Source organism: Alosa pseudoharengus, unplaced genomic scaffold (genome assembly GCF_046254945.1).
Source record: "Alosa pseudoharengus isolate Yale_2024_CS ecotype anadromous, Long Island Sound unplaced genomic scaffold, YU_APseudo_1.1 YU_APseudo_1.1_scf_9, whole genome shotgun sequence".
Taxonomy (NCBI): Eukaryota; Metazoa; Chordata; class Actinopteri; order Clupeiformes; family Clupeidae; genus Alosa; species Alosa pseudoharengus.
This window is the reverse complement of record NW_027468881.1, coordinates 9,223,384-9,250,883: the sequence shown is the minus strand read 5'-3', so window position 1 is coordinate 9,250,883 and position 27,500 is coordinate 9,223,384. Positions and strand designations below refer to the sequence as shown.

The window sequence follows — 27,500 nt, the reverse complement described above, 5'->3', positions numbered from 1 at the left end:
CTGTGTGGTTGTTGTGCTTGACTGTACTGTGTGGTTGTTGTGCTGAGCGGAGCTGTGTGGTTGTTGTGCTGAGCGGAGCTGTGTGGTTGTTGTGCTGAGCGGAGCTGTGTGGTTGTTGTGCTGAGCGGAGCTGTGTGGTTGTTGTGCTGAGCGGAGCTGTGTGGTTGTTGTGCTTGACTGTACTGTGTGGTTGTTGTGCTGAGCGGAGCTGTGTGGTTGTTGTGCTGAGCGAAGCTGTGTGGTTGTTGTGCTGAGCGGAGCTGTGTGGTTGTTGTGCTGAGCGGAGCTGTGTGGTTGTTGTGCTTGACTGTACTGTGTGGTTGTTGTGCTTGACTGTACTGTGTGGTTGTTGTGCTGCGCTCCCCAGGCTAACGTGGCGGGCGCGCTCTGCGACGAGTGCAAGATCGGCACGTTCCACCTGAGCGGCTCCAACCCCGAGGGCTGCATGCAGTGCTTCTGCATGGGCGTCACCAAGCAGTGCGCCAGCTCCAGCTGGACCAGGGACCAGGTGAGAACACACACACACTCACACACACACACACACACACACACACACACACACACACACACACACACATACACACACATACACACACACACACACGCTCACACACACACGCGCACACACACACACACACACACACACACACACACACATACACACACATACACACACACACACACACACACACACACACACATACACACACACACACACACACACGAACACACACACACACACACACACAAAACACACACACACACACACACACACACACACATGCAGACCCCGTTTACATGCTTTTAAAATGTGTCTGGGTGACCCCATCACAAGTGGTCACTTCTAAATACAAGTGTAAACAAACACAAGAGCACATCAGCAGGCTTTGTGTGTTGGCACATATTCCTCTGTAGGTGCATGGTGGTGTGAACGGACAGCTCTTCTCCCTCTCCAACGCCGCCAACACCCGCACCATCACGGAGGGCGTGAGCCAGCGGGGGCCGGCGGAGGTGGTCTACCGCACCTTCTACAACCTGCCCACCGACATCTACTACTGGGTCCTGCCCGAGAACTTCCGAGGGGACAAGGTCAGCGACCAATGCTGCCCAGCGCTCTTCACCTCACACACACACACACACACACACACACACACACACACACACACACACACACACACACACAATAACTATGTAATGTAACATCATATGGAACTATATGAAAATAAATTCATGGAAAGGTGGTCATTTTTTTCTAGATTTTAAAATCATGTTTTTTCTTGATATTGCACTTGGATTTTAACTCTCAGTTGATGATTTCTGCTGCATGTTTCTTCTGCTTATGACCTTAATCCTAATGTTCCCCAAATCCCTATATATTTTTAAATCATGTTTTGTATAATGCATATACATTGTGTCTTTTTCTCCCCTGATTTTGCCATGTTGCCAGAGTCCACCCTGAACCCAGGTTATGTTGTTTGCTAAGTGAGTGGGCTTGTGTTGTGCACAGGTGACTGCGTATGGAGGGGAGCTGCGCTACAAGGTGCGATACGAGCCGCGCGCTCGTACGCAGGTGATTGACGACAAGCCAGACGTGGTTCTCCAGGGCAATGGCATCTTCCTGGAGCATTTCTCCCAGAGCAAGCCTCTGCCCCGCGTGCCCACCACAGTGACCGTCACCTTCAGAGAGGTGCGTGCCCGCTCGTCAGCCTCCATTACCCTTCTCTGTCAGTCTTGGGCCCTTGGCCCACATTCCTGCTGTACTGTAGCTATACACCTACGTCGTGTCTGTCTTGTTTCAATGTGTGTGTGTGTGTATATGTGTGTGTGTGTGTGTGTGTGTGTGTGTGTGTGTGTGTGTGTGTGTGTGTGTGTGTGTGTGTGTGTGTGTGTGTGTGTGTTTTCAGTCTAACTGGAGGAGATCTGATGGACAGCCAGCCACCAGAGAGCACCTCCTCATGGCTCTTGCAGACATCACGGTCTTCATGATCAGAGCTACCTATGCAGACAACATGGCAGAGAGCAGGTACACACACTCACACGCACGCGCGGCGCGCGCACACACACACACACACACACACACGTCCACTTGCACACACTGCTACTACGGCAATGCCTGACTCACCATATTCCAGTGCTCAGACCTCTGTAAGAATGAACAATGGAGCACTGAAGTAATGTGATTGTGAAAACCATTCAGGGACATTTTAGTTTAAGTTATCTGATAACATCTGACAATGTGTGTGTGTGTGTGTGTGTGTGTGTGCCCCAGTCTCTCAGACATCCAGATGGACATCGCTGTGCCACACAACCAGGGCAATGAGAGAGCATTGGAGGTTGAAGAGTGTGCTTGCCCCCCTGGCTACACCGGACCGTCTTGCCAGGTAACACCCACACACACACACAGCACACAAAGGCTGCCTCCATGGACAATTACAATAATATAACACTGGTTTCCCCTTGTGTGTGTGTGTGTGTGTGTGTGTGTGTGTGTGTGTGTGTGTATGTGTGTCTGTGTGTCTGTGTGTCTGTGTGTCTGTGTGTCTGTGTGTGTGTGTGTGTGTGTGTGTGTGTGTGTGTGTGTGTGTGTGTGTGTGTGTGTGCTCGTGTGTGCATGTGTGTGTGTAGGAATGTGCAGAGGGCTACTCACGCGCCGGTTCAGGCCTATACCTTGGCACCTGTGAGAGGTGTGATTGCCATGGACACGCCAGCGGCTGTGACCCAGAGACTGGAGCCTGCTTGGTGAGTCAGGACACACACACACACACACACACACACACACACACACATCTACTCCAGGGATGTAATTTCTCCGGATGAATCTGGAATTCTGGATTTTCCGACCTGAAATGATAATTTTTTTAGCATTTAAACACCCAGAGTCTGATGATGTCCCTGTCATTTCTCTCTTGTTTACATCCTGCAGCAATGCCAGCACAACACTGAGGGACCCCGCTGTGACAAGTGTAAACTCGGCTTCTACGGCAATCCTGCAACTGGTGGACCAAACGCATGCCAACGCTGTCCATGCCATCAGTTACCTGGCCAGTGAGTTACTCCTCAGACATCATGCACACACACACACACACACACACACACACACACACACACACGCACACAAATATACACATACATACACACACAAGGAACATAATATTAACATAATATTAAGCATAATTAGAAGATTGTTCAGTGGTATAATTACTTTGTTTGTGTGTCCTGCAGGCCTCCCATCTACTGCTCCCAGGGTGGCGATGGTCAGCCCATCTGTGAGTGCCCAGCAGGCTACACCGGCCGTCGCTGTGAGAGGTGAGCTTGCTGAGCGGGACATGTTTGGGGGGGGGAGTGGCTCACCCCCCTCTGAAGAGGTGTGGGCCCACAGCATGTTGAGCTTGGTGTGGGGAGCGTGGTGTGCTTAAGTGTGGGCGGGATGGGAGAAGCGAAAAATACCCATCCCAGAGTGTGAGTAGGGGCTTATTGAGGGTGTGACGGCTACTGATGGTTGTTACCCAAGCATAGCTGATTGTACTTCCTGTTGGACACAAAATGGTACTGTTCATGAATTAGAGCATAGAGACAGCAGTAGAAGGACAGAAGTAGAAGTATGAAGCAAATTAGAATATCAGTAGAATATCAGTAGAATATAGTAGAATACAGTAGAATACAGTAGAATCAGTAGAACGAAGAGCACAGTGGAATATCAGTAACAGTAAAGAACAGCACACACATGCAGTACAAGAACCAAGTGAATGGCTTTAGTAGCAATATGAGCTGCTCCCTTAGCCCATGTGGATGTGAATGTGTATATAGAGGGGTTTTAATTATACCCCCCTCTCCAAGGGAAATACTAGGCTTAGTGTAAACAAAGAGAGATGTGTTCCTCAACTAATGCTATTCTTTCTTGTAAACATGTAGCAAATCCCTGTTTTTACCTCTACGTTTAACTCCCAGGATGTCATTACCATTTTTGTAATTATAGACATTTCCAGCTCTCCTCGTAAGGCGTGTGTATCATCTATGCTTTTCTTCTGATGTAAAGTAAATTGCACCAGAAACATTAGCTTAGCATAGCCAGCTGGTTCACTGAGCATAGTTGACATGTAGAGCGTGACTTTCTTGATTGTTTATCAGAGTGTCGAATCGAATGGATGCAATTTTGTGTCATGCACTCACCACTTCTTCACTTGCACTTACCTGCAGACTCGTCTGCTTGGTTTTATCTTTCAAGTGAAATTGAGATTTTACACTCTCTTGTTCACAAGTATATTTTACTGCTCTCGTTGGGTTTGGCTGTGGCCACAAGAGATCTGCTCATTTTGGATATGTGTATTGTCTGTTGGTGCACATATGACTGTATTTGGTTGAGAGGTGGCACAGTATGCTTTACGAACTCCTTCGAGTTGTCCTGACTGCTTGCTCTTTCTCTGTCTTCTTCCCTCTTGCTTCAGCTCTAGTGCTTTGCTGTACGTTTACTAGAGTCCTTGTAACTGCTTTCCTCTCCGCGGCCCTGCTCTCTGAACTGCTCGGTTGTGCTTTATTACGTGAGACATGTGGCATCAGGGGGTTTCTGTGGTCAGTGTTTATGCCTGTGGTGTTTTTTACACACTGGATCTCGAAGGCATAAATGTCATGGTGGCTAGGAACATGTGAAAAATCTATCTCTGGGCTTGTGAAGCTTTGCTACTCTGTCTGAGTGCAAAGGCAGTTGGGTGACTGGAGGGGGAAGCTGTCAAGTTATATGAAGGCTTTTGATGAGCCGCTCTCTGATTTCTGGCTTTTCTGGCCGTTTTGAAACGGAGCAGGCGGTCTGATGACGCCTGTGGAGATCTCTACCTGGAGGGGTACCTCCCCGGCAACTGTGACAATGACGACACCATCATCTTCACTAATGAGACCATATTTGTGGATGGAAGTGGCGCTCACTCTACCAGCATGGAAGAGGTCACCATTAAGCCAACAGGCAGGTGGCACGCGGGCCGCATCTTACTGTCCTCAACGCAGCGCCAGCTCCCAGTCACACCACGAGCCCATCTCCCCTTTAGTCTCACACGAGCCCCTTCACGATTCACCCCAAGTCGACAGACTCGAGAGAAAAGTCTGGACTATCTGCTACGGTACTACTTGGACCGCTTCAACCTGCGATTGCACATGCTGGAGGGGAACACGCTTGACATGAAAGACACCCTGCAGGCCTTGGGCACCCAGCAGCAGCAGTTGAACTCTCAGCTTGGCCAACTGCGAGGCCAGATGGCTGTCGGTCGGGTGGAGGACAAAGTGGAGATTCTGGCCAAGAACTACACCAACATGGAGACCCGACTGAACCGTCTAGAGGATAGACTGGAGATTTTGATAGATGGATTCACCGCCCTGGCACAGGAGATCAACAAGATCAAACGCACAAGGCACATGTCTCGCTCCGTACAGGAGGGCAGAGGTCTTCCTGCAAGCACTGCCATCCCTAGACTCACTACTATCTCCAGAGCTACCACCAGACCTCACAGGAGAACAACAGTCTTGAGCAGAGTACTCCTACCCACATCGGTCACCAGAGTACCTGTTCCTAAAAGCATTCCCACACCATCTACAAGGAAGTCCAATCCCAGAACTCCCTCAAAACCAGCGGGAAGGTCTAAGGCTCAAAAGAGGGACAGAGACACTGCTCAGTCTGTTGTCAAAAAGAAACAGAACAATGGAAACAGCTCAAAGAAAGAACAATCAAAGTCCTCAAGCTCAAATGTCACACAAGCACCAAAGAAAAAGACTCAAGCTACCAAAGCAAGTGAGACCGCTGTCAGACCTCAGTCAAAAACTCAAAGACAAAAGCCAAGGGCTTCTCAGAAGGAGGCATCAGGGAAAGTCCACAATATAAGTGGCACACAAGCTACCAAGGCTGGCAGTACTAAATTACAAGGGAGAGAGCCTCAAACAACTACAAGGTTTCAAGTTGAGCCCCCATCTCATAAGAAAAAGCCTCCTTTGAAAGAATCAAAGAAGTCAGCAACCAGCTACCCCAAACAAGCGCCAAGCATCAAGTCTCCTAGTCAAACCAAAAATGCTCACCAAACTGTACCCAAGGCTCCTAGCCAAAGCAAGAAACAGCACCAGTCAACAGCCAAACCTCCCAGCCAAAGCAAAAAAGACCACCGATCAGTTGTCGAGATTCCTAATCAAAGCAAGAAACAGAAGGGATCAGGTGTCAAACCTCCAAGCCAAAGCAAAAAACAGGTCCCATCATCTGCTAAACCTCCCAGCAAAAACAGCAAAGCGCACCGATCAGTTGTCAAGATTCCGAGCAAAAGCAAGAAAATCTCCAAGGTTCCCAGCCAAAGTAAGGTACGATCTAGCAGAACTAAGAAAGAGCAACAATCCTCACCCAGGGCCTCTGGCCAGACACAAAAAAGTCACAAGTCACCCGTGAAGTCCTCCAGTCAAAGTAAAAAAGAGCCCCCATCAGGAGCAAAGGCTGCTAAACAGAAGAAGACAGAGGAGCAACCAGTATCTAGAGGTCAAACCAAAAGGGAGAAAAAAACAGCATTCAAGCCCTCCAGCCAAACCAAGCGAGACGGAACCCGTCACTCTAAGAGGACTAATAAAGATGGTAAAGTTCCCACAGAGTTAGTTATTAGGAAACCCTCACATAATAATGGCAAAGACCAAACTCCAAGGTTGTATCAGTTGGATAGTCCACTTCACAATGGCCAAAGTGAGTCAAAACTCAAAACAATCCCCAAATCTCACTCCTCACACACTCCCCTGAGGGAGTCAAACACTAGAGTCAAATTGAATCCTGAAAACAGGCAACACTCTCAGCCACAGTCCAGTGCCTTGGACCTTCTCAGTATTCTTCAGGGAAATTACAAGAGCAACAAGAAGGACCCTGCAAATGCTGAGCTACATATAGTTCTAGGACGGCTGGCTGTCCCCATCAAAATCATCCCCGAGTCGTAATGAAGCTTTGGTCTCTTTTGTGACAGAAACATGAAGTTATGATTTCATGATTTCATAGACACATTAAACTGAGAAAAATGGCAATGTTCTTTATTTTGACAAACTTCAGCAGTATGGATATCCTGGTATCTTGCACAACCAGGACTTCCATGACTGAAATAACAGACACCCCTTCTGTATCTTTACTCATATATCCAACTATATGCTATGAGCATCGATCCTATAAGAACATTTTAGAGGACTTAGAAAAAATAATTTAATTTTGCCTCATGCCATAACAATGAAGACATCTGCATTTTGAGGGATAATGTATCGTTATATATTAGCCTCAATGCACAGCCTGTCAGAGTCATTTCTGTCCTATACTATGGAAAGTTTTCACGATTTTCTAAAGAAGTGATCTTGCTAATTAGCAGTCTAATTGTACTACCCTTTTAGCTAGTTTGTAGGCCATGTTTCAGAACAGATTGAAGGAGTTTTTTTTGTTGTTCATGAGGCTGATCTATGTGTACGATAACAGTAAACGCTGCAGGGCCAGTTTCACGGACAGGGATTTAGCCTAGTCCTTGACAAAAAGAGAACTTCAATGATGATCTCCACTGAAAATAAAACTTTATCTAGGACTAGACAAAATCCACGTATGGGAAACTGGCCCTATGGGTTGAACAACTATGGAGAAATCATGGAAATATCTGGTAAAGGAAGGCCACAGTCATTTTGAACACCAAATATTCTCAGTTAATCTCACTCTTTACAGACAATTTGTTTTAGACATAAATTATTTTAATTATTTAACCATGTCATGTTGTTAATTGAGTACCATACACTGGATGTATTGTCGTAGCATATTCTGTCATATTAACTTTTTTTTACTGTTTTATGTCTATGTATGTTCATGCTAAGCTGTATATTTGGAAGCAGACATTTTTACTTGAACATTATGTCTTTTATGTAGCTGCAGGACAGGTTTTAAGTGCGTTTTGGATATTGTCATAGACTACCTCAAGGACAAAGAATTAGTGAAATCACATACAATTGTCCTTTATAAGATGGGTGAAGATGGGTTTACATCCAGTATTGGATATGGATGGATTTACATGCTGAATCTTGTGCATTTTCCAAGTGTAAACTTAACTGTCATGGTTGAATAAAAATCAGTCTGTAGTCAAAGATTATCCAAGTAGCTAACCAGTAATAGTGGTATGACTTAATGCATTTAAATTATGTAAATGTAACCATTCCAAGTGCAATATTAACATGCATTATTGGACATTATTTTGCCAAAACTGAGCGCATTTGAACTCTTAGCCGTCCATTTTGTGTAAATAGAAGTTGTGTATTATACTTAATTTATATTGACTTTAACATTATTATAGTCATTTTGTTTGCTTTGTTTTATTGGCCATGTATTTCCAATAGCAGTGATCTTTGGACTCCTCTCTCATGCATTAGTTAACCGTATATCCCTAAAAAATAAAAGACACGTCAGTTTTTCAAAGACAGTTATAAAGTTATGAAGTTCCTTCCTCATGTGTTGGCTGTTCTGTTTGGACATCTCTGGAGCTTCCAGTGAGCAGGTAAGAGTCCCAGGACCATTGAACCCCCACCCCCCTTGACCCAAACCAGCTCTGAGAGAAGGGTTTAGAGGGTTAGCTTCAGCCCGTATGCTTCCCAGTTGGCCACCACCATCTTTAAATATGGTGTCTGACGTGCTCCCTTCTAGCCACATTCACAAATAAGCCAATTAGGTGCCATATTACTGGTGGACACATTACAGTAGTTTGTTGTCTTTGTGGATTGGTGGATGAACTACCAATTTCCTGCTAGAAGAATCAGCCAACCCACATGGACAACATTGTTTGTGACCGTCAATAATGTGGCACCCATTTGGCCTGTTTGTGAGAATGTGTCCAGAAGTGAACATATATTGGACGCCATTTTTATAGATGGCAGCAGCCCACTGAGTATATTTGCGGCTGAATTAGCTAACTTAGCACTGGCCATTGAAGTGAATGGGGGTTAGTACTTCCTCACTTTCTCCAGTTCTATACAATACCTCCATAGGCTAGGCCTGCTTGGGTGCCGAGGCTTTCCAGCTTGATGTCCCTGATGGATAAAGCTGTTCTGCAGCATTTTACTGTTGCCTTGCTTCTTTTCCTCCAGACGTCTTGTGCTGTTATTTTAGTAGTGTGAGATGCTCTTGTGCAGTGTGACTGGACAGATGGTCTCAACATGTGCACCATGTTGAGAGAGTCATGACCATCTCTGTTGATTGATCATAGCTCTTTGGCTGTTTGTTGTTTCCTGGGTGAATCATGACGCACTGTAGCTAAGAGCCGTTGGAAGACGTTAAGCTTTGTTGTGAGTCGCTCTCTGTTTCTGTGCTGTGTGTAACATGGGGTATTTTGATGTCTTTTAAAGACATTGGAGTCAATGAATGTAGGTGGTGCCATGACGATATGAACTGGTGCTGTTCACTTTTTTAAAAGCTGGTGTGCAAGGTTTTCTCTTCATGCTTAGCAAACATTACTATGGTTTACCATTTTCTCTGTTTTTATACGTTGGTCTCATTCAAGGTTTCCTCCTTTACTATTCAATGTTATGCTCTGCAACTACTGTTATGCTCTGTAACTACAAATGAGTTGTACGTCCCCACTTATGCTGTTGAACCAAATGCTTCACCATGTTAGACACAGTGTCACAGAGGTTTAATAGTTCATTTGTGAAGCTAATAATAATTGTTTGTTTGTGAAGCTACGTGTTGATAATTGCCATTTCTTTTGCAGCTGTGCACCTGGATATGTAGGAAACCCACTAAGTGGACGGAGCTGTTCACGAGACAATAACGAAGGTAAATGTTTGTGTTCCCCAAAAAAACATATGTGTTGAGTACCCGACTAGGTACGCCTTACAGAGAGAGGTGCTGGTGATGGCTGGTTTGTGCTGTCTGATGGTTTTTGAAATCTTCTTCTCAGGAGGCTGCTACCAGTGTGACGAGAGAGGAAGTGAAGGTTGCAGTGGCAACGGTGCCTGTCGCTGCAAGGCAAGAGAATGACAGCAGAGTGTTTGAATTGCATTCAAATATCTTCTCTATACATGTACTGATGATTTGCATTCACACATGGTTATATGTGGATTTTTGTGTTCATTTGTGTTTTTAGGCGAATGTGGAGGTCCCATACTGCGACAGGTGCAAGCCCAACAGCTTCTACCTGAGTCCTCTAAACAAAGATGGCTGCCTGTCCTGCTTTTGCATGGGCATCGTCCAGAAGTGCGATAGTTCCAACTACTACCGAGACGTGGTACGGAAAGGGAATTGAGAGCAGGGGGTCAGAGGGGTTAGCTTCAGCCAGTTAGCATCCTAAAATGATGTCCGACATGTGTTCACTTCTGGCACCATTTGCGCAAACAAGCCAATTAGGGGCACGTGCCTTGGTTGCTGGGAAAACATCTACTAAAAATGCCTCCCCCCCCCCCCTTCTCTGGCTGGCTAGGTGTCCACCTCCTTCTCACCCAGAAACTTCCACGACTTCTCGCTGGTGAACCGGCAGGGCACCACAGTGATCACCAGCGGCTTCAGTGTGGAGGTGTCTACGGAGGGCACACGCCTGTCCTACAGTCACTTCCAGCACCTGAGCCAAGAGCCCTACTACTGGCAGCTGCCCGGACTCTACAAGGGAGACAAGGTAGCGTTCCCCTCAGCGTCAGACACCTCCATCACATCTCCTGGATCCGCTTCACTCCACACTCCTCCACCTATCTTCTTTTTTACAAGCTCTCTGTCTCACTTCCTGCCTCCCTTTTATATGCTTTCTCTTTTCTTCTCTACGTTATGGGTGATTCTCTGCCTCTTGAGTGAGCGGAAGAGTTGCCCAGAGATCCATTGTTTAGGTTAAATGCTTTCAGGCAATTGAGGTTGTGGCTGGGCAAATGTGACTGGACATGTTGCCGTTACCGTTTTCCATCAAGTGACGTTTCAAGTTTCATTGGTGGATTAGTGGTCTGCTGTGCAGATGTTTGTGTTTGAAACGCCACTTGAACGTAACCATGACTGCGCGCCTTGCCTCTTTTTAGGGAGGAACCAAAAAATTGGCTCGACCGAGGCGAGCACCACAGGTAAAAAGGTTTAGAAAACAAGCATGTGTGTGTGTGTGTGTGTGTGTGTGTGTGTGTGTGTTATGCGTGTAACATTTGTGTCTGAATATTTGCTTGTGGGGTTAATCTCACTGACCTTGACTACTCACTTAGCTCACAAGCTGACTTGAAAGACTTATCGGAACGAATGCCAGACATCCAAGCTGTTCTGAGTTGTTGCTCAGTATTTTGGTTGTTTTGTAAGTCTAAGTGATGCACAGCAGAATTGTTCATTGTAAATGAACTACAAAACTGCCTCACTAGAACTAATAGTTTGACGTTTTGGAGCGTGTTTGTTCCAACACTTGCATGTGTTTTTTCTACATGAACATAATATTACTGATTAAAAAATTGCAGCAACCACATAACTTCATTTTTTTGTGGTGGTATTTAACAGTAAACATTCCAAGCTCTCCTCCCCCTCTAGTAAACAATTTATGGCTTTGTTCAAGTAACCACTCCAGTGCTTTCCCATGTTAGAGAGCAGTCTCCCCCCATGAAAAATCCCCCAGCTCTCCCACACTAAACCAGTTAACCTTTTCATTACTACCTCCCATTATCCCTCCTAATTAACCATTCCACCGCCCTCTGGATCTCCAGACTGTGTGGCACACTATCTACGGAGCACTGTAATATTGGCAAGAATGAAGAGAGACTAACCTACTGTATGAGAAACCCCAGCGATTGAAAAATAATGTTGTCAGAGGCCCACGAGGGGCCAGTCTGCCACATTGTTTTACTTTAATAATTCAGCCCCACGCCTCCCTGGCGTTCCATGTTTCTTAACACCTCCGAGAGAGAGAGAGAAAGAGAGAGAGCATGATCTCGCATGCAGCCCCGCTCCTTTTTGTGCATGGTTAGAACCGTCCCTCCCCCCCCCCCAGTCCTGTTCCTGTTAAAAAATAAAGGACTCCTGTGGCTCACTCCGTCTACTGCGCCCCCTAGTGGCCGTCAGATGAAGCACAGCTGCAGGACGATGAGATCTGGGCTCTCCTCTCCAGCTCCCCGGGGGCCCCCCATGCCCACCTTCTAGGCTCAGGGGCCAAGGCCTCCAGCCTCTCCTCTGGCCGTGCCAAAGCTGTGGGGGCTCCCGGCACCGCTGGTCACCTCCACAGCACCGAGCACTCAGCACAGGTAGAGTACCGAGCCCAGAGGCCCAGAGCCTGGCCCACTCACGCAGCAGTCTCTGCCTGGGTTGGATTTATATAGGCAAGTCAGATAAGCAGCATAAGTCTTCAGATGAGTATGATGGCTCCCATCAGACAGACAGTGTTTGTGTTTTATATGAGTGTGTTTCTGTGTAAGTATCTTGGTGTGTGTGTGTGTATGTGTGTGTGTGTGTGTGTGTGTGTGTCTGTGTGTGTGTGTGTGTGTGTGTGTGTGTGTGTGTGTGTGTGTGAGAGAGAGTGTGTGTGTGTGTGTAAGTGTGTGTGTGTCCATGTTTAAGTTACAAAGCCATAGGGTGTTTTTCTGTGACTCATTTGTTGCCTTTTCGGGTGTGAATGTGAGTCAATGATTGTGTTTAACTGTTCAATGCTTGGGACGAACACAGCCTGTGGCTCTGGTCTCACAGACGAAGTTAATGAACAAACTGTAATTCAACCTTGTTAAAGGGTGACCGAGTGAGTCATCCAACTGACTGCCTGGACGCATTGTTGTGAGTGCAGAGAGGGTGAACAGGAGTTCATGTGGCCTTGTAAGATATTACGTACCCATTGAAGCACAGTCTGTTTTAGTATCCCAACCATAATGGGTTCTCTGTGGGAGCAGTGGGAGTGTAGTTAAGAGGTCTGCCAAGTGAGCAGTCTGGACAGGTGGCATAGAATGGATTCTCAGTCTCTTTCTCTTTCTCTCTCTCTCTCTCTCTCTCTTCTGCTGTTCATTGTTTGCTCTGCTTGAATGCTTTACCCCTGTCTGTCTTTCTTTATCCTGTTCTTTCGCTCCTCTCCTCCCTCCTCCACCTGGTGCAGTCTTCCCCAGTGCACCACGGCTCTGGCACCAGCACCGGCTCTGCGACTGGCTCTCCCTCACAGGAGATGCTCTTCTGGCGCCTCCCTGAGCTCTACCGTGGGGACCAGGTAACCCGAGTGACCGGTGCATGTTTACTCTCCCACTGGGCCCACGGCGCCTCCTTGTGGACACTCGGTGTTCAGGGGTCAGCACGAGCCGAGCTCAAACTGACTCCAGACCAGTAGTTCATGTCTGTGTGCAAACATGGAGGGTGAACATGTGTGTCTCTTTAAATGTTTTGTCATGAAAACTGAAAATATACTCTGCTGAAATACTGTATGTAATAATAAAATGTATTCAGATTGTAATGAGTGTATCTCTATCAGTCCAGTATTTTAGACGTAATGTTTAAGAACTGAGGTAAAAGACCAGAGCTTGTAGTAATTCAGAGGTGGGTGTCCCTGCTCTTCCCTGCTTCAGGTCGGTTCGTACGGTGGGAAACTCAAGTACATTATCTCATACGTTGCTGGACAGAGAGGAACACCGATCGACGATATTGACGTCCAGATTATTGTGAGTATGCACTCAGGTTCTATATATCATACACATATTGGATATAACACACTCTCTCACACACACACACACTCATGAGTGTGCTCTATTTCAGGGAAATGACATCACCTTGGTGACACGGCAGCCCTGGCAGAGAAGCCGAGGTCCGCGGGAGACCCGTCATTTTGAGGTCATCTTCAGAGAGGTGAGAAGTGGAGCTGCAGTGCTGCCCAACCAATCACCTGAGCCTCTCATGACATCTGTCAACCAATCATCTGAGCCTCTCATGACATCTGTCAAACAGAACGCTATGACTCTCACAGCTCATTACTTGAGTTATTTACTCATTATTAACAGTGGACTTTGTCATAATTCTGTATTATATAACACTTTGGACATTGGACATTGGACTTATGAAGAGCAAACATAGCCTTGTCTCAGCATCCTAACATGCTGGTGCATGGTTTCACTTCTCTCTCATTGGTCATATCTGTGTGTGTGTGTGTGTGTGTGTGTGTGTGTGTGTCTGTAGGAACACTGGCAGCGTCCCGACGGCATGCCGGCGACGCGTGAGCACCTGATGATGGTGCTGGCAGACCTGGCCGACGTGATGATCCGCGCCTCCTACGACACGGAGATGCGCTCGTCCTCCATCCACGGCGTCAGCATGGAGGTGGCCGTGCCCAACTTCACCGGCCTGCAGCGGGCCGAGGAGGTGGAGCAGTGCCAGTGCCCGCCTGGGTACCAGGGCCTCTCCTGCCAGGTGAGAGGGGGATGAAGGAATAAAGGAGGGAGGGAAGGAATAAAGGAAGGTAGGACTGGTTGACTGAGTGACTGATTGACTGGATAAATTGATGGATGGATTTATGATTGAATGGATCAGTGGATGGATGGATGGATCTGTCAGTCAGTCATTCAGTATGTCAGTCAGTCAATCAATAAATTGGAATTGACTCCAGATTTTAAGGGGGATTTTGAGTTCTGTTTAAATATTTTTTTATCTTTTAACAAATACTACTGCACCATATACTGTACCTGTTTGTATGCCTTGTGTGTGTGTGTGTGTATGTGTGTGTGTGTGTGTGTGTGTGTGTGTGTGTGTGTGTGTGTGTGTGTGCGTGTATGTGTGTCCATGCCTCAGGACTGCGCCCCAGGCTTCACCCGCTCCGGTAATGGCCTGTACCTGGGGAGCTGTGAGCCATGTGACTGCAACGACCACTCAGATACCTGTGACCCCGAGCAGGGCACCTGCACCGTGAGTGACACCTCAAACCCCTTACACACTCTCCCAGCTCTGAACTGGGCTCAGGCTCCACTGGCCTAGAACATGGGATGTGAGAAATATGAACATAAGATAAATGTGGGAAGAGTGTTTTGTATTTATAGTTTTGTTCTTTTGGTTCTGTATTTGTATCTCTGCTGGGACACAATCCTTCTGTGTGTGACGGTGTTTTGTAAGGCCTGTGCTTGTGTGTGTGTGTGTGTGTGTGTGTGTGTGTGTGTGTGTGTGTGTGTGTGTGTGTGTGTGTGTGTGTAGAACTGCCAACATAACACCATGGGGGATATGTGTGAGAGCTGTGCCCCAGGATTCTTTGGCGACCCCACAGCTGGGACTCCAGAGGACTGCGCACAATGTGCCTGCCCACACAATGACCCCGACTTCCAGTGAGTTAACACAGCCTTACACACAGACACACACACACACACACACACACACACACACACACACACACACACACACACACACACACACACACACACACACACACACTCACACATGTGGTAGAAACTACTGGTCCTCCAAATATCCGGATGTTGACGTATGGTTTTGGTGTGTGTTTTGTAGGTTCTCCCCAACGTGTGAGAGTCTGGGTAACGGAGGGTACCGCTGTACGGCCTGTCAGCCTGGTTACGCTGGACAGTACTGTGAACGGTAAGCTGCCCGTCTACACACACACACACACGCGCACACACACACACCCTCACTGATTTTCAAATGACTACTCTGGAAACTCTTAGCTGAATGACCTCGATATCTTCAGCTCAAGAGTCCTTATTGACCTATGAGCAATCGACTGGCTCAAAACTGGCTCTCCACCATCATTCAGTGGCTGTAGACCATTGTTACGCAATCTGTAACACCACAAGAATGTGCTCTTTGGCATGTACTTAAGTGTTTGTGAGTTTTGGGTCTGATTATTCAATCAATCTTTTTTTCTGTCCTCTCCCTTCCTCTCCATTTCTTTCTCTCTCCCTCACTGCTCAGCTGTGCTCCGGGCTACGAGGGAAATCCACAAGATAGGGTCCCATGCCGCCCCGATGACTGTGAGTTCTTTTGCAATGCTTTTGCTGTTCAGCTATGATTTCTCCCTTATGAAGGTAGTAGAAATGCATTAAGTGTGTGTGTGTGTGTGTGTGTGTGTGTGTGGGGGGGTGTGTGTGTGTGTGTGTGTGTGTGTGTGTGTGTGTGTGTGTGTGTGTGTGTGTGTGTGTGTACAGCGGCTGCCAACCTGCTGGTGCGTGTGTACCCTGAGCGTGTACTGGTGGTTCAGGGCTCTCCGGTGACGCTCAGATGCCAGGTGAGTGGCACTCGTCCACACTACTATCACTGGACCCGCAACGACGGACGTGCAGTGCCCAGCAGCGCGCAGAAACGTAGGCAAGGTAAGGGACACACGTGCATACACATACACACACACACACACACACACACACACACATACACTCCATCTGACTGTCTCTTATGCTCTCTTTCTTTCTGTTTCTCTCTCAAACACACACACACACACACACAAACACTCACACACACACACACTGACTCACTCCATCCGTCTCTTATGCTCTCTTTCTCGTTCTGTCTCTCACACTTACTCACACACACACACACACACACACACACACACACACACACACACACACACACACATAAACATAAACATACACACACACACATACTGTATAGACACACACTTTACCATCATTATAGCTATTAAGACATCCTCCGCTATTGTTGAGTGTGGGATAATGAGCTTCCCTGGTCTGTTTCCGTTTCCCACCAGGAGAGGAGCTATACTTCCCCAGTGTTCATCCCAGCGATGCCGGAGTGTACATCTGCACATGCCGGGACCAGCGTAGCACCAACCACAGCCGAGCTGAGATCATCGTCACCGGTACACACACACGCACACGCACACACTCACACTCACACTCACTAACTAACTCCAAGTTTAGTAGCCCTGGATGCATGTGGAATGTAAGCTGGAGGGTGGAGCTTTTGTATGTCCTCTGGAGCTCATCTTGTGCTGACCACCCACCTAATCAGGCGTGTGATTAGACCCACTTAGCCCAACCTGCAGACCTCATGGGGCCCTAATGCGCCCGGGTCTGCTGCATGGGATAGCTACACTCATTAGAGTAGCTCAGGGACCTGGGGCACGATGGACTGAGCTGCCTTTCCAAAACCTGATAGGCCCAGGGGACACAGGGCCCCAGGGCCGTCATTTCCCCTCTCATCTGAGGAGCGCCCCGGGGCTTTGGCTTCTCTAAGCTCCAGAGTGCAGTTAGCAGCAGACTACCACTTCACCTCTGCCAAGTGAAGCAGATTTGTTAAGAAAGTAAGAAGTTACCTCGAGGCAACAAATATCATAGATGTTTTTTTTTTTTCTCTCCAACCGCACTCCCCATTCCTCCCTCTCTCTCTCTCTCTCTCTCTCTCATCTCATGTGTGTAGCATCCTCCAAGCCCATCGAGGTGTTCATTGAAGAGCCCAAAGTCCAGAGTGTCAGAGTTGGTTCAGATGTGAGCTTCATCTGCACAGCCAAGAGCCAGGTATGGTACGCACACACACACACACACACACACACGCACACACACACACACGCACACACACACACACTTTCTTAAGTACAGCATTAGCAATTCCCCATTACATAATGCAATATAACATTACCAATGTTCAGGGGCGGACTGGGACCAAAAATCGGCCCTGGCATATTTGGCCCAAGCGGCCCTCAAATTGGTCGGGCACACCTAATTAAATACAAAATCTTTGCATTACCCTTAAATATGCATATATTTTCAACTGTCATGGAGCACTGAAAGTGATGTAGGCCTCATTGGCTATCACTCTGACTGATCAGAGGTAGCCTTGGAGCACATTATCTCCATATTCAAGTTACCTAGGCTATACAAGCAATTATTAAAGAAGAGTTTCTGCTTGAATTCAAAGTATCATTTCAAATTATTCAATAGGCTACATTTAAACTATACAATGCTCAACTGACAGCATCACCAAACAGTTACTGAAGCCTACGTGTAAAGAGCTAAATTACCTAGATTGTCGTAGACGTTAATCACTGTAATCACAATAACACGAAATAAACTGGGCTGTTGCTGGAAATATTTTATTCCTGTAGGCTATACTACATTGCTGGTACATTTTGGAACATTATAGCTACATTAACTAATTATCTTGACTTTAATGTCTTCCAGTAGCCTATCATATAGGTTACTGTATATTAGTTGGCTTGTGCATGAATATGACTTGATGTTTTGTAGCCTACATTTCCGTCAGTCTACAGTCTTTTAGCCCATCTTTACCATGATAACCCTTCCCAGATAGAACACTTTTGACGCTCTACTTTGAGAGACCAACCACCACTCATGCCATCGATGTTGAATTTTGGGCGTCTGACGGAAACTGATCAATCTGACCAACAATTAACATCGATTTGACACTCTTTTACTGTCCATGTTTGCAAATCATTCATTTAGAACATTTAAGTTGTGCTATTTGTTATTATAATCACAGCACGGCCTTATCATTATCATATCATTACATTATCGCAATTAATAAGTCATCATAATCATCATCGTCAGCATGGCATGTCACACATAGCCTACCTGCTCCACCACTGAGTTCTTATCATGTAGCCTCAACTAGGCTCCACCACCTGCTCACTGTCCCTCTGCTCTGTATGCTTGCTTACATACTCGTTCAAACTCAACGAACTTCAACATGTTGCTGACATATATTGTATTTTTGAAGCTTCTACATTGGAGTTACTGTTGCACTATTGTTACTACCGGCCGGCACCCGCCGCAATTTCGTGTAGGCAACTTCGATTAACTTTTGATGCGCTCACAAAATCCTGGCTCTGAGCCAAAATGTGAGGGGTGGGGCCTGACGTGAGCTGTTATTGGATACGTCGAGTGTCAATATGAAAATGTAACCAATGGGCCGCTGATTGTCCTTCCTTTGGGCCGATCGTTGGCCAAAATGATTCAATTATAGTCTATTCTATCGGCCCAAAAGGTGCGTCGGCCCACCGGGAAAATGCCCGGTATGCCAGATGGCCAGTCCGCCCATGCCAATGTTACTTGTACATCACATATACTTATATGTCACATTCCTTATTTTTTTAACCCCCTCTCCCAAACTTGTCCTAGAGTAGTTCTAATAATCTCACTGGCATGCTGTGTATGTGTGTGTGTGTGTGTGTGTGACATTTATTCTTGCTGCAGTCGCCAGCCTACACACTAGTCTGGACCCGGAAGGGCAACGGCAAGCTGCCGAACCGGGCAATGGACTTCAATGGCATCCTGACCATCCAGAACGTGCAGCCAGAAGACGCCGGCGTCTACGTGTGCACGGGCTCCAATATCCTGGCCATGGACGAGGGCACGGCCATCCTCTCTGTCCCAGGTTCGTGATTGGCCTGTCCCACTGCCCGTTCCCTCAAGCCCTGGCGCTCCTCCCCCCACCTCAACCATGCTCTCCCCTGATTGGTGCATGTGCCTGCCTGTCCTCAGCCTCTCTTCCACCTCCTCTCTCTCTCTTCTGCTCTGATTGGCTGAGTGCTTGTTATAACTGTAATGCTGCTACACACCATGCCCATCCAAACCATCCCCCTCCCTGCTGAATGACCTTTAACCCCTGCTCGCTGCTTCCTCCAAGGATCCGTTATCCTCTCTCTCTCTCTCTCTCTCTCTCTCTCTCTCTCTCTCTCCTGATTGGGCTTGGCACGGTGTCTGTGTGCAACCTGCTCCACTAGCAGTATATGATACAGCTTGTGAAGAATCATCTAAGTGAATTATGACTGGGCTCTCTCTCAATTCAACATAATTATTAGTAATTGATAGGCCAAATGAATATAGGAGCTCCGCTGGTAGGCAGTTACTGATCAAAGCATTAAGGGATGATCACAGAGGGAGTCATCTGAAATGACACTGATGCACGCAGGTTACAGAGAGGTTTTCAACCACTGCAGAATCCCCTCCCCTTCAAAAATGACTAGCAGCACAGGAATTGACCTGATCGACCCCAGTTGCCCATGGTTTGGTCCTGATGAGGAGCCAGACTGGCCCCTGACCCCAGACCCCTGTTGACACATCCTGGAGGTGGTGGCTCAGGTGACAACCCTGGCCTTGTGAGATCTTCACCCTCCCACAACCCCATTTCCAGGCCCTCATGAACCCCCCCCCCTTCTCTCTTTCCCTCTCTCTCTCTCTCTCTCTCTCTCTCTCTCGTCCCTCTCAAAGTCCAGCTCCAGTGTCTCCACCACCAACGTCCCTGCCCTACTCCATCCTCCACACAGCTCGCCCCAAACACCTCCTAACCCCCACCTCCCTCGAGTCGCCTCGTGAGGAGTGGTGCACAGGGGAGCTGTAGATTAGATTATTATTATTATTAGTTCTCCTCACCGTCCTCCCCACTCCCCCCTCAGCCTCGTCCCTTTACACCTCCTTATTCCCTCTCTCCCACTCTCCTACTCCTACTCCCTCAGCTCCCCAGACTCCACCTACCCCAGGGCCTCCCCATATCTCCCTCACGCACCTCCATCCCACTCCCCTCCCTCCCCTCCACCTCTGGTGTAGACTGGAAGGGTGTAGCTGTGGCCTCTGCTGTGATCCCCTTCACCAGCTCTGGTGTGGGGCTCTGCTCTGTCCCATCCAATGGTGTGTTCTTCGGGTGCCTTCCTCTGGTGGTGTTCAGCTAAAACGCCGGTGTGGGTTTCCTGGGGGCCTCTGCTCTGTGGGGGTGTTCCGGTGCTGGGTGTGGGGTGCTTCTGTCTTTCCCCTGAAGGCTGTGGGGCTCCGGGGGGCAGGTGAGGAGATGAGATCGGAGAGGGCAGGGAGGGCCTGGTGACACTGGCAAGAGAACCGCACTGCGGAAACCCAAACAAATACAAAAAAGAAGCGGGGGGGGGAAACGAACAGTTGGTTAATGTTGTTGTTATTGCTGTCTGAATTATGTCACTGTTTTTTTTTTTTTGTTGTTGTTGAATGTTTTTCAAAACGGTGCTATGAGGTGCTATGGTTGGACAGGACTGGGCAGATCAGCAGATGCAAATGCAGGGTCCTGTGTCTGTGGACTTTAGAGAGGTACAGACATGCTGTAGTCCCAGCATTCCCTCTGTATCTGTGGTCTTTACATTTGCATTTATTCGTTTAGCAGATGCTTTTATCCAAGGTGACTTAACAAAAATGAGGAATAACATTCAAGCTACAATGCAGAGGAGACCTCTAAAAAAGACATGCTGTAGTCCCCGCCTGCTCCAACATTCATATGATAGAATAAGAGGCTGTGTGTCCGGTAGCCAGATACCCAGATCAGTGGCATGGCTTTTTTTTCATAATACTGTAAGTTTGACTAGTCCTGTCACTATTTTTTATCATTTTATATTATGTGTTGATGTTATTGCTACTCCAAGAAAAATGCCACTGTGCCCTTCAAGACTGAAGCAAAACTTACATATCATGTCAAATCTCTTTTGTACAATCATATACTTGTAAAAAAAACACTGATTGATTTTTTATCTTCCCACTTTGTATTAGCCTTTTGCATTTAAGAATCACATATAGCTACTGTAAGTGTAATTCGAGGTAATTGTTTACATCAGTTGTAATGAGCTTGTCACAAACACTGGAATCGTTTTTAATTGGCTATTTAATGTATGTCACACTTTGTGAATATATTCTGATTTGTCTTGATGTTCTGCACTGTTTAAGATGGGGTTGTAAGGGCAGTTATCACATAGTGCTACATTTATATTTTATAGGTACGAGGTACGTCTATGTATGTATATGTATGTATGTACTACTAAGACTTAATTTTCAACAATGAAATGATTTTTTATCAGCCGTTATCTTATTTTTTTTTTAACATTTTTTAGATCTCATAGATTGTTCTGGAGATTGTTGCTATGGTGCTTTCCTGTCAGATGAGAATCTTCACCAATGTTTATACTTTCATATTCCAGTGTATTTAATTTATGTAAACTGTGAAATGTCTGTATAAATGTCTGTAAAAAATTAAAATGTTTTTGATTAAAGTATCTCTGTTAGAGCATATACAGTGGACCAGACAAAAATGAAAAATGCAAACCAGCAGGTCTAAGGTCTCATCTCAACTCAAACACAGGTCAATTGTCAGTCATTCGCTGTAAAGTACAGGGGTTGCACAGCTGGAACACCCCCAGCAGGTCTGAGAGCAGCAGACATGTTAGTTTGAGACTCCTTCACAAGTGCCCATAACGTTTGCACAGCTTCAGTACAATGTGTTTTACTTTTTACTGAATCACAAGCTGTATCCAACAAAAATGTATGGATGTTTGGACTCCATGCAAGTAAAGCTTTGACATGTTTTTTACTACTACTAACTGCATGCAGTTTGTGTGTTTGTGTGTGTGTTTATGTGTGTGTGTGTGTGTGTGTGTGTGTGTGTGTGTGTGTGTGTGTGTGTGTGTGTGTGTGTGTGTGTGTGTGTGTGTGTGCAATGAATTTTCTACCCTCTTGTTTCCTCATTGGATTCTCTGCTCTTGTTATATAATTCCATGTACTTGAATAAATGTGCATGGATATATGTTTTGGAGGGGTTTGAGATAAGTGTGTACAGTATGTGTGTGTACACACACATAGGTGCGTGTTGTGTGTGGGGTTAAATGATAATGTCTAGTTTAGAGAATGTGTGTGTCTGTAAGTGTGTAGCAGGCATGGGCTGCATGTGATGATGCCTATGCCATTGAAACGAATGCTTGTGTGTTTGAGTGTGTGTGTGTGTGTGTGTGTTTCTGAGCCGTGGTGTGCACCTCACCAGGTAAGTCTTAATGTCTGGAGTCTAACTTTGATTGGCTCTTTCGGATCACCTGATCTCCACCTGGTGCCTCAACATCTCCCTGTATCCACACTCAGATGCAGAGTCTCCCCGACACCCTAGAGTCAGCCTCTGATTGCATCTAAAGTAAGACCAATGTCAGTCCATGATACGGTCGAGACTTGAGCTGCTACATGTGGCATCGATGGCACGTGGTGGAGATCAGGTGGCACTGGGCACGGTGTGTGGGCGTGCAGGTGGGCATCAGGGCCAGCCAGCGCTCTGAGGGTCTCACCCGTGGGTGTGTGTGTTTCTCACAGAAGCGTCTCAGACGCAGATGTTTTACACAGCCTATGAAATGTTTGAAGGCCATAGGAAGCGTAAGTCTGCATGCACCCCCCCCCCTCCCCTCCTTAAAAACCCCTCTGCATGACCACCTCCCTCCACCAGCATGGACCACGCCACTCCAGTCCTGCTCACGTACTGCACACACACACACACACACACAGGGCTGTACGTGTGTGACTGGAGTGGCCCTGGCGGAGCTGACCGCTGCATGTGCTCAGGCGAGGGAGACTCCTCTGTTGAGATCACCATCAGTTCACAAACACAAACAGCATTTAGGAAACACAGCCCTGACTGCCCTCAGGCTCAAGGCATAGTAGCGTGTACAGTATGTATGCTACCTCATTCAGCCCCCTGCACCTTCACACTCCCTATTCAGGTTAATTGACTCTGCATAAGGCTCAGTGTACTGTGAAACTGCTGCCTGCACTCAGTGCTTTGCATTCAGATCCCTGGCCACGATTCGCAATCGAGGCGGCGGTGTGGTTTTTTACAAATGGGAGCAGTGAATCACAGCTGAAATGGAGAGCCAAAGTGTGACGTCATCGATCCCTTACAACAATGCTGCTTGTTTCAAACTTGTTCCAAACTGCGTTGGAAACCAATCTTTATGAAAAGCAATCTCCATGAAGCTATCAAGAATCATTAATTCAAAGAATCAGTAAAAAAGCTGATATTGTGACTCATGTGCCATGAAGTATGATACATATTTATTTTATATAAATTTGCCATTAATTACTTTTTTTAATGCCATGTTTTATAATGTCAGCCATTCCACTGATTGATTTAGGCTCATCATTACGGAAATCATTACGGAAAAATTGGATCGGCCAACTACCACTATAAGTTAGAATTGATTTGAAGTTTAGCTGCCATTGTTATGGGGGGTGACATCATCACTTTGCTCCTGTATTGCCACAGCTGTAATGGAGAAGCCCTCTGTCGCAGGGTCACGGTGATCTCAGACAGTGTACCCCCTCATCATCAACAGAGAGGAGTCCCTCTTAACACCATCCATTCCCTCTCTCCTCACTCTCTCCCTTCTCTCTCTCTCTCCTCACTCTCTCTCTCCATCCCTCTCCATCTTCCTCTTTTTTCTCTTCACCTTTCCTTCACCCCTTCCTGTCTTTTCTTTTGTCCTTCTTCATCCCTGTTCCACCCCTTCCTTCACCCATCCTCCTCTCATACACCCTCTAATCACTTTCCCATCTCTCTTCCCACCTCTGTCTTCTCTTCTTTCTCTCTCTGTTCCCTCGTTCCCTCTCCTTCCTCTTTCTCCTCCTTCACCCACTCTGCTCAAATCCCATCACTCCAGATGTTCACCACATCTGCACTAGAGTTTCCTTCATTACGCTTCAAACATCATACTGTGTTGCTCAAGCATCATCCATCTGCACCTGCATTCCATACCTACGCTAAGGCTCACCTGTGATCACTGAGGACTGTCATTGACTGCATATAACCAGGCACAACACACACATACTGTACACACACACACACACATCATACACAAACTAATTAGGTAACCGCATACATTTTAGTCTAAAGCCACAGACATGTAGGTTGAGTTTCAGCAGTTACCATAGGACAGACATCTGAAAAAAGGCCAGGAGGCACTATAAATCTGTCAAAACCACAATTGCATCAGAGCAGCATCATCCATAATGACCAACTTTGTAAATAGGAGACCATAGGTTCTTTTTTTAAGAACCTACACACACTCATACCCCACAAACTGTGAGAAGTCTATATAGTGGGCATTGACTGTCGCTGTCCAATGCTCATATTTTTAACTACACTACACAATCTTAAGGTCAAGCATCTCATCACAAGCTCAGGAATAGAGATGAAGAACACTGATCATCTTCCAGCCAATAGAGAGAAGATGAAAACTGGCATAGTATCGTGAGGGAGAGAGTAAATACAGATGGATAGTTGCATCTAAGGTAAGTAATTAGTGGAGAGTTACTCTGTTGAGGGACGTAGACCTATACAAGCACATGGAACAACAGTTTGTGTATGAGAGAGAGGATGTGTGTGTGTGTCTGTATGGGAGAGAGAGAGATAATGTGTGTGAGAGAGAGAGAAAGGGTGTGGATGTGTGTGGATAATGTATATGTGTAACCTTGTGTGTGCTGTGCTGCAGCTGTGGAGGGATCCCAGCCTGTGGCCACGGTCCACCCCCCAGTCCTGACGCTCCAGCAGGGTCAACGGGCCGAGCTGCGCTGCACTGCCACCGGAAGCCCCACCCCAGCCATCGAGTGGATAGGTAAGCACCACACTCACACACATACACACACACACACACACACACACACACACTGTCCTTAAGGCCTGGAGTCCTTAAAGAAGAATTCCTGCTATTTTCACATACAGTACTGTAGATCTCTATTTCTCGAGGTCACTGTAGGCTGCAGCAACTCGAGTTGGGGAGAACTGATTGTTTTTCGGTTTTTGATGTACCGACAGTACTCGGTGACCTCGAGAAACACCGGAATTCTCCTTTAAGGTCTGGTCACCCTCTGGTCTAAGCCCTCACCACTGGAATCCCCACCCTAGCCACTGACTGTATACAGTAGATGAACACCACCAGCACCCTACTCACACACATACATACACACACAAACACACACACTGTCCTTTATTCCTGGAGTCCTTCAGACCTGAGCCAGTAGGTATCCTTTTAATGTTAGTTCCTCAAGGTTATCTGAAAATACTTCTTTTTTTTTTTTTACGTTTGCGGGAGATTCTCCTACAGTACAGTTTATGTCCTCCAGTCATGCAGTGGTTTGCCACCTGCGTGTTAACATGCTGGGGACCTTTTAATGGGACTCGCATGTCCTGAGGTGCACTTTCAGACCTGATTATTTATCTGGAAAGTTCCACCTCGTCTCATCTGTTGGTGATTTAGAGTGTTTCCTCTAACAGTTTCTCCTCTGACCCTCAGCCCCACCAGGCGGCCGGATCAGCCCCAGCGCGGTCATCCGCGGGGGAGTTCTGACCATCTCCTCTGTGGAGCGGTCGGACGAGGGCGAGTACATCTGCAAGGCCCTCAACATCCACGGAGAACACACCGCCCGCGGCGTCCTCTACGTGCACAGTGCGTCCCTCTTTAGCCTACATGTGAAATGGACACACAGTGCGTCCCTCTTTAGCCTACATGTGAAATGGACACACAGTGCGTCCCTCTTTAGCCTACATGTGAAATGGACAGATCCTTCATTGCACAGCCTTGCTGTCTTCTCTCTTAAAACAGTCTGTTTCTAATCATTTGGTAATGTGTTATTTAATGTGTGTGTGTGTGTGTGTGTATGTGTGTGTGTGTGTGCTTGTGTGTGTGTGTACATGTGTGTGTGTGTGTGTGTGTGTGTGTGTGTGTGTGTGTGTGTGTATGTGTGTGTGTGTGTGTATATGTGTGTGTGTGTGTGTGTGTGTCTGTGTGTGTGCTTGTGTGTGTGTGTGTACGTGTGTGCTTGTGTGTCTGTGTGTGTGTGTGCGTGTGTGTGTGTACCTCAGGTGCCAGTCTGCCTCAGGTCCAGGTGAGCCCCCAGCGTGTGGAGGCCCACGAGGGTCAGACGCTGCGTCTGTACTGCCGTGCTGGTGGCACGCCAAGTCCCGGCCTTACCTGGAAGAAGAGGGGCGGAGAGCTCCCCCCTCAGGTGAGATACCCACCCCACCCCTCCCCCCTCCCCTCCGCACCCCTAAAACCCTAACCCTGCATCCTGGACTGCACACTTCTAAGGGTTATGTTACTGGTCAACTATTTGGTTTGGTTGTATTTTGACTTTCTCCTTTCTTTCCCTCTCTCTCTCTTTTTCTCCCTCTTCTTTTTTTTCTCTCATTCTCTCTTTCTCTCTTTGTCTGTCTCTTTGTTGTTCTCTACCATTTCTCTTTTTTGTTTTTGTCTTGCCGTTTTGTGTTCAGGCCATTCCCTCTCACGGTTTCCATCAGTTTAAAAGCAACAGTCTCGATGTGTTACAGAGACAAGTAGAGGAGCTGCAGGTCTGTCCGTCTGTCCATCTGTCTGTCCACCCCTCAACCCCTCCAACATCTCCCTTCGTCAGACTCACCCCATCCCATATTACTGATGATCATTGCGCCCCCTAGTGGACTAAGTGCATGGTCAAAAGGGTTTTGCTGATTCATGTCAAATTAATTCATAACAAGCAAAAGGCTCCATGATAAGTGTGATAATGTTTTTTTTTATATTTACTGACCACACACACAACACAGTTTGGAACCAACATGTGCTGGAAGTGAGTGACATCAGTGCTCTGAACCTCCTCACTGCACCTTCAGCTCTGTGCCCTCTGCCCCCCCACTCCCCCCCCCCCGCACCCCCAACTCCTAATTTCCTCCCTCCACTTGCTCATTCTGCCTCCCTTCTTCATCTACTGTTTGCATCGCATCGTAGCACCCCTCACACCCCATCCCCTCTTATGGGCCTCTCCCTCCACCCCCCATTACCCACAATTCACCA

The 27,500-nt window shown here is 47.0% G+C and overlaps 1 protein-coding gene across 6 annotated transcripts in view; it reads left to right on the top strand.

The window, feature by feature from the left end:
* hspg2 (heparan sulfate proteoglycan 2) overlaps window positions 1-27,500 on the top strand; it is a 98,847-nt gene that overhangs the window by 44,898 nt on the left and 26,449 nt on the right. For 5 of the 6 annotated variants that reach the window (XM_076276193.1, XM_076276189.1, XM_076276190.1 and 2 more), the window contains exons 22-49: window positions 368-508; window positions 916-1,089; window positions 1,508-1,687; window positions 1,905-2,023; window positions 2,270-2,381; window positions 2,626-2,739; window positions 2,924-3,045; window positions 3,223-3,306; window positions 9,732-9,796; window positions 9,921-9,988; window positions 10,107-10,247; window positions 10,440-10,631; window positions 13,510-13,602; window positions 13,697-13,786; window positions 14,114-14,344; window positions 14,723-14,836; window positions 15,119-15,246; window positions 15,428-15,514; window positions 15,848-15,906; window positions 16,081-16,245; window positions 16,641-16,751; window positions 17,312-17,409; window positions 19,105-19,285; window positions 22,996-23,055; window positions 25,167-25,289; window positions 25,968-26,120; window positions 26,537-26,679; window positions 26,945-27,022. In XM_076276193.1, the coding sequence (XP_076132308.1) occupies window positions 368-508; window positions 916-1,089; window positions 1,508-1,687; window positions 1,905-2,023; window positions 2,270-2,381; window positions 2,626-2,739; window positions 2,924-3,045; window positions 3,223-3,306; window positions 9,732-9,796; window positions 9,921-9,988; window positions 10,107-10,247; window positions 10,440-10,631; window positions 13,510-13,602; window positions 13,697-13,786; window positions 14,114-14,344; window positions 14,723-14,836; window positions 15,119-15,246; window positions 15,428-15,514; window positions 15,848-15,906; window positions 16,081-16,245; window positions 16,641-16,751; window positions 17,312-17,409; window positions 19,105-19,285; window positions 22,996-23,055; window positions 25,167-25,289; window positions 25,968-26,120; window positions 26,537-26,679; window positions 26,945-27,022 (3,426 nt within the window). The remainder of the gene's footprint in view (window positions 1-367; window positions 509-915; window positions 1,090-1,507; window positions 1,688-1,904; window positions 2,024-2,269; window positions 2,382-2,625; window positions 2,740-2,923; window positions 3,046-3,222; window positions 3,307-9,731; window positions 9,797-9,920; window positions 9,989-10,106; window positions 10,248-10,439; window positions 10,632-13,509; window positions 13,603-13,696; window positions 13,787-14,113; window positions 14,345-14,722; window positions 14,837-15,118; window positions 15,247-15,427; window positions 15,515-15,847; window positions 15,907-16,080; window positions 16,246-16,640; window positions 16,752-17,311; window positions 17,410-19,104; window positions 19,286-22,995; window positions 23,056-25,166; window positions 25,290-25,967; window positions 26,121-26,536; window positions 26,680-26,944; window positions 27,023-27,500) is intronic. The other variant, XM_076276192.1, reaches the window with a different exon arrangement.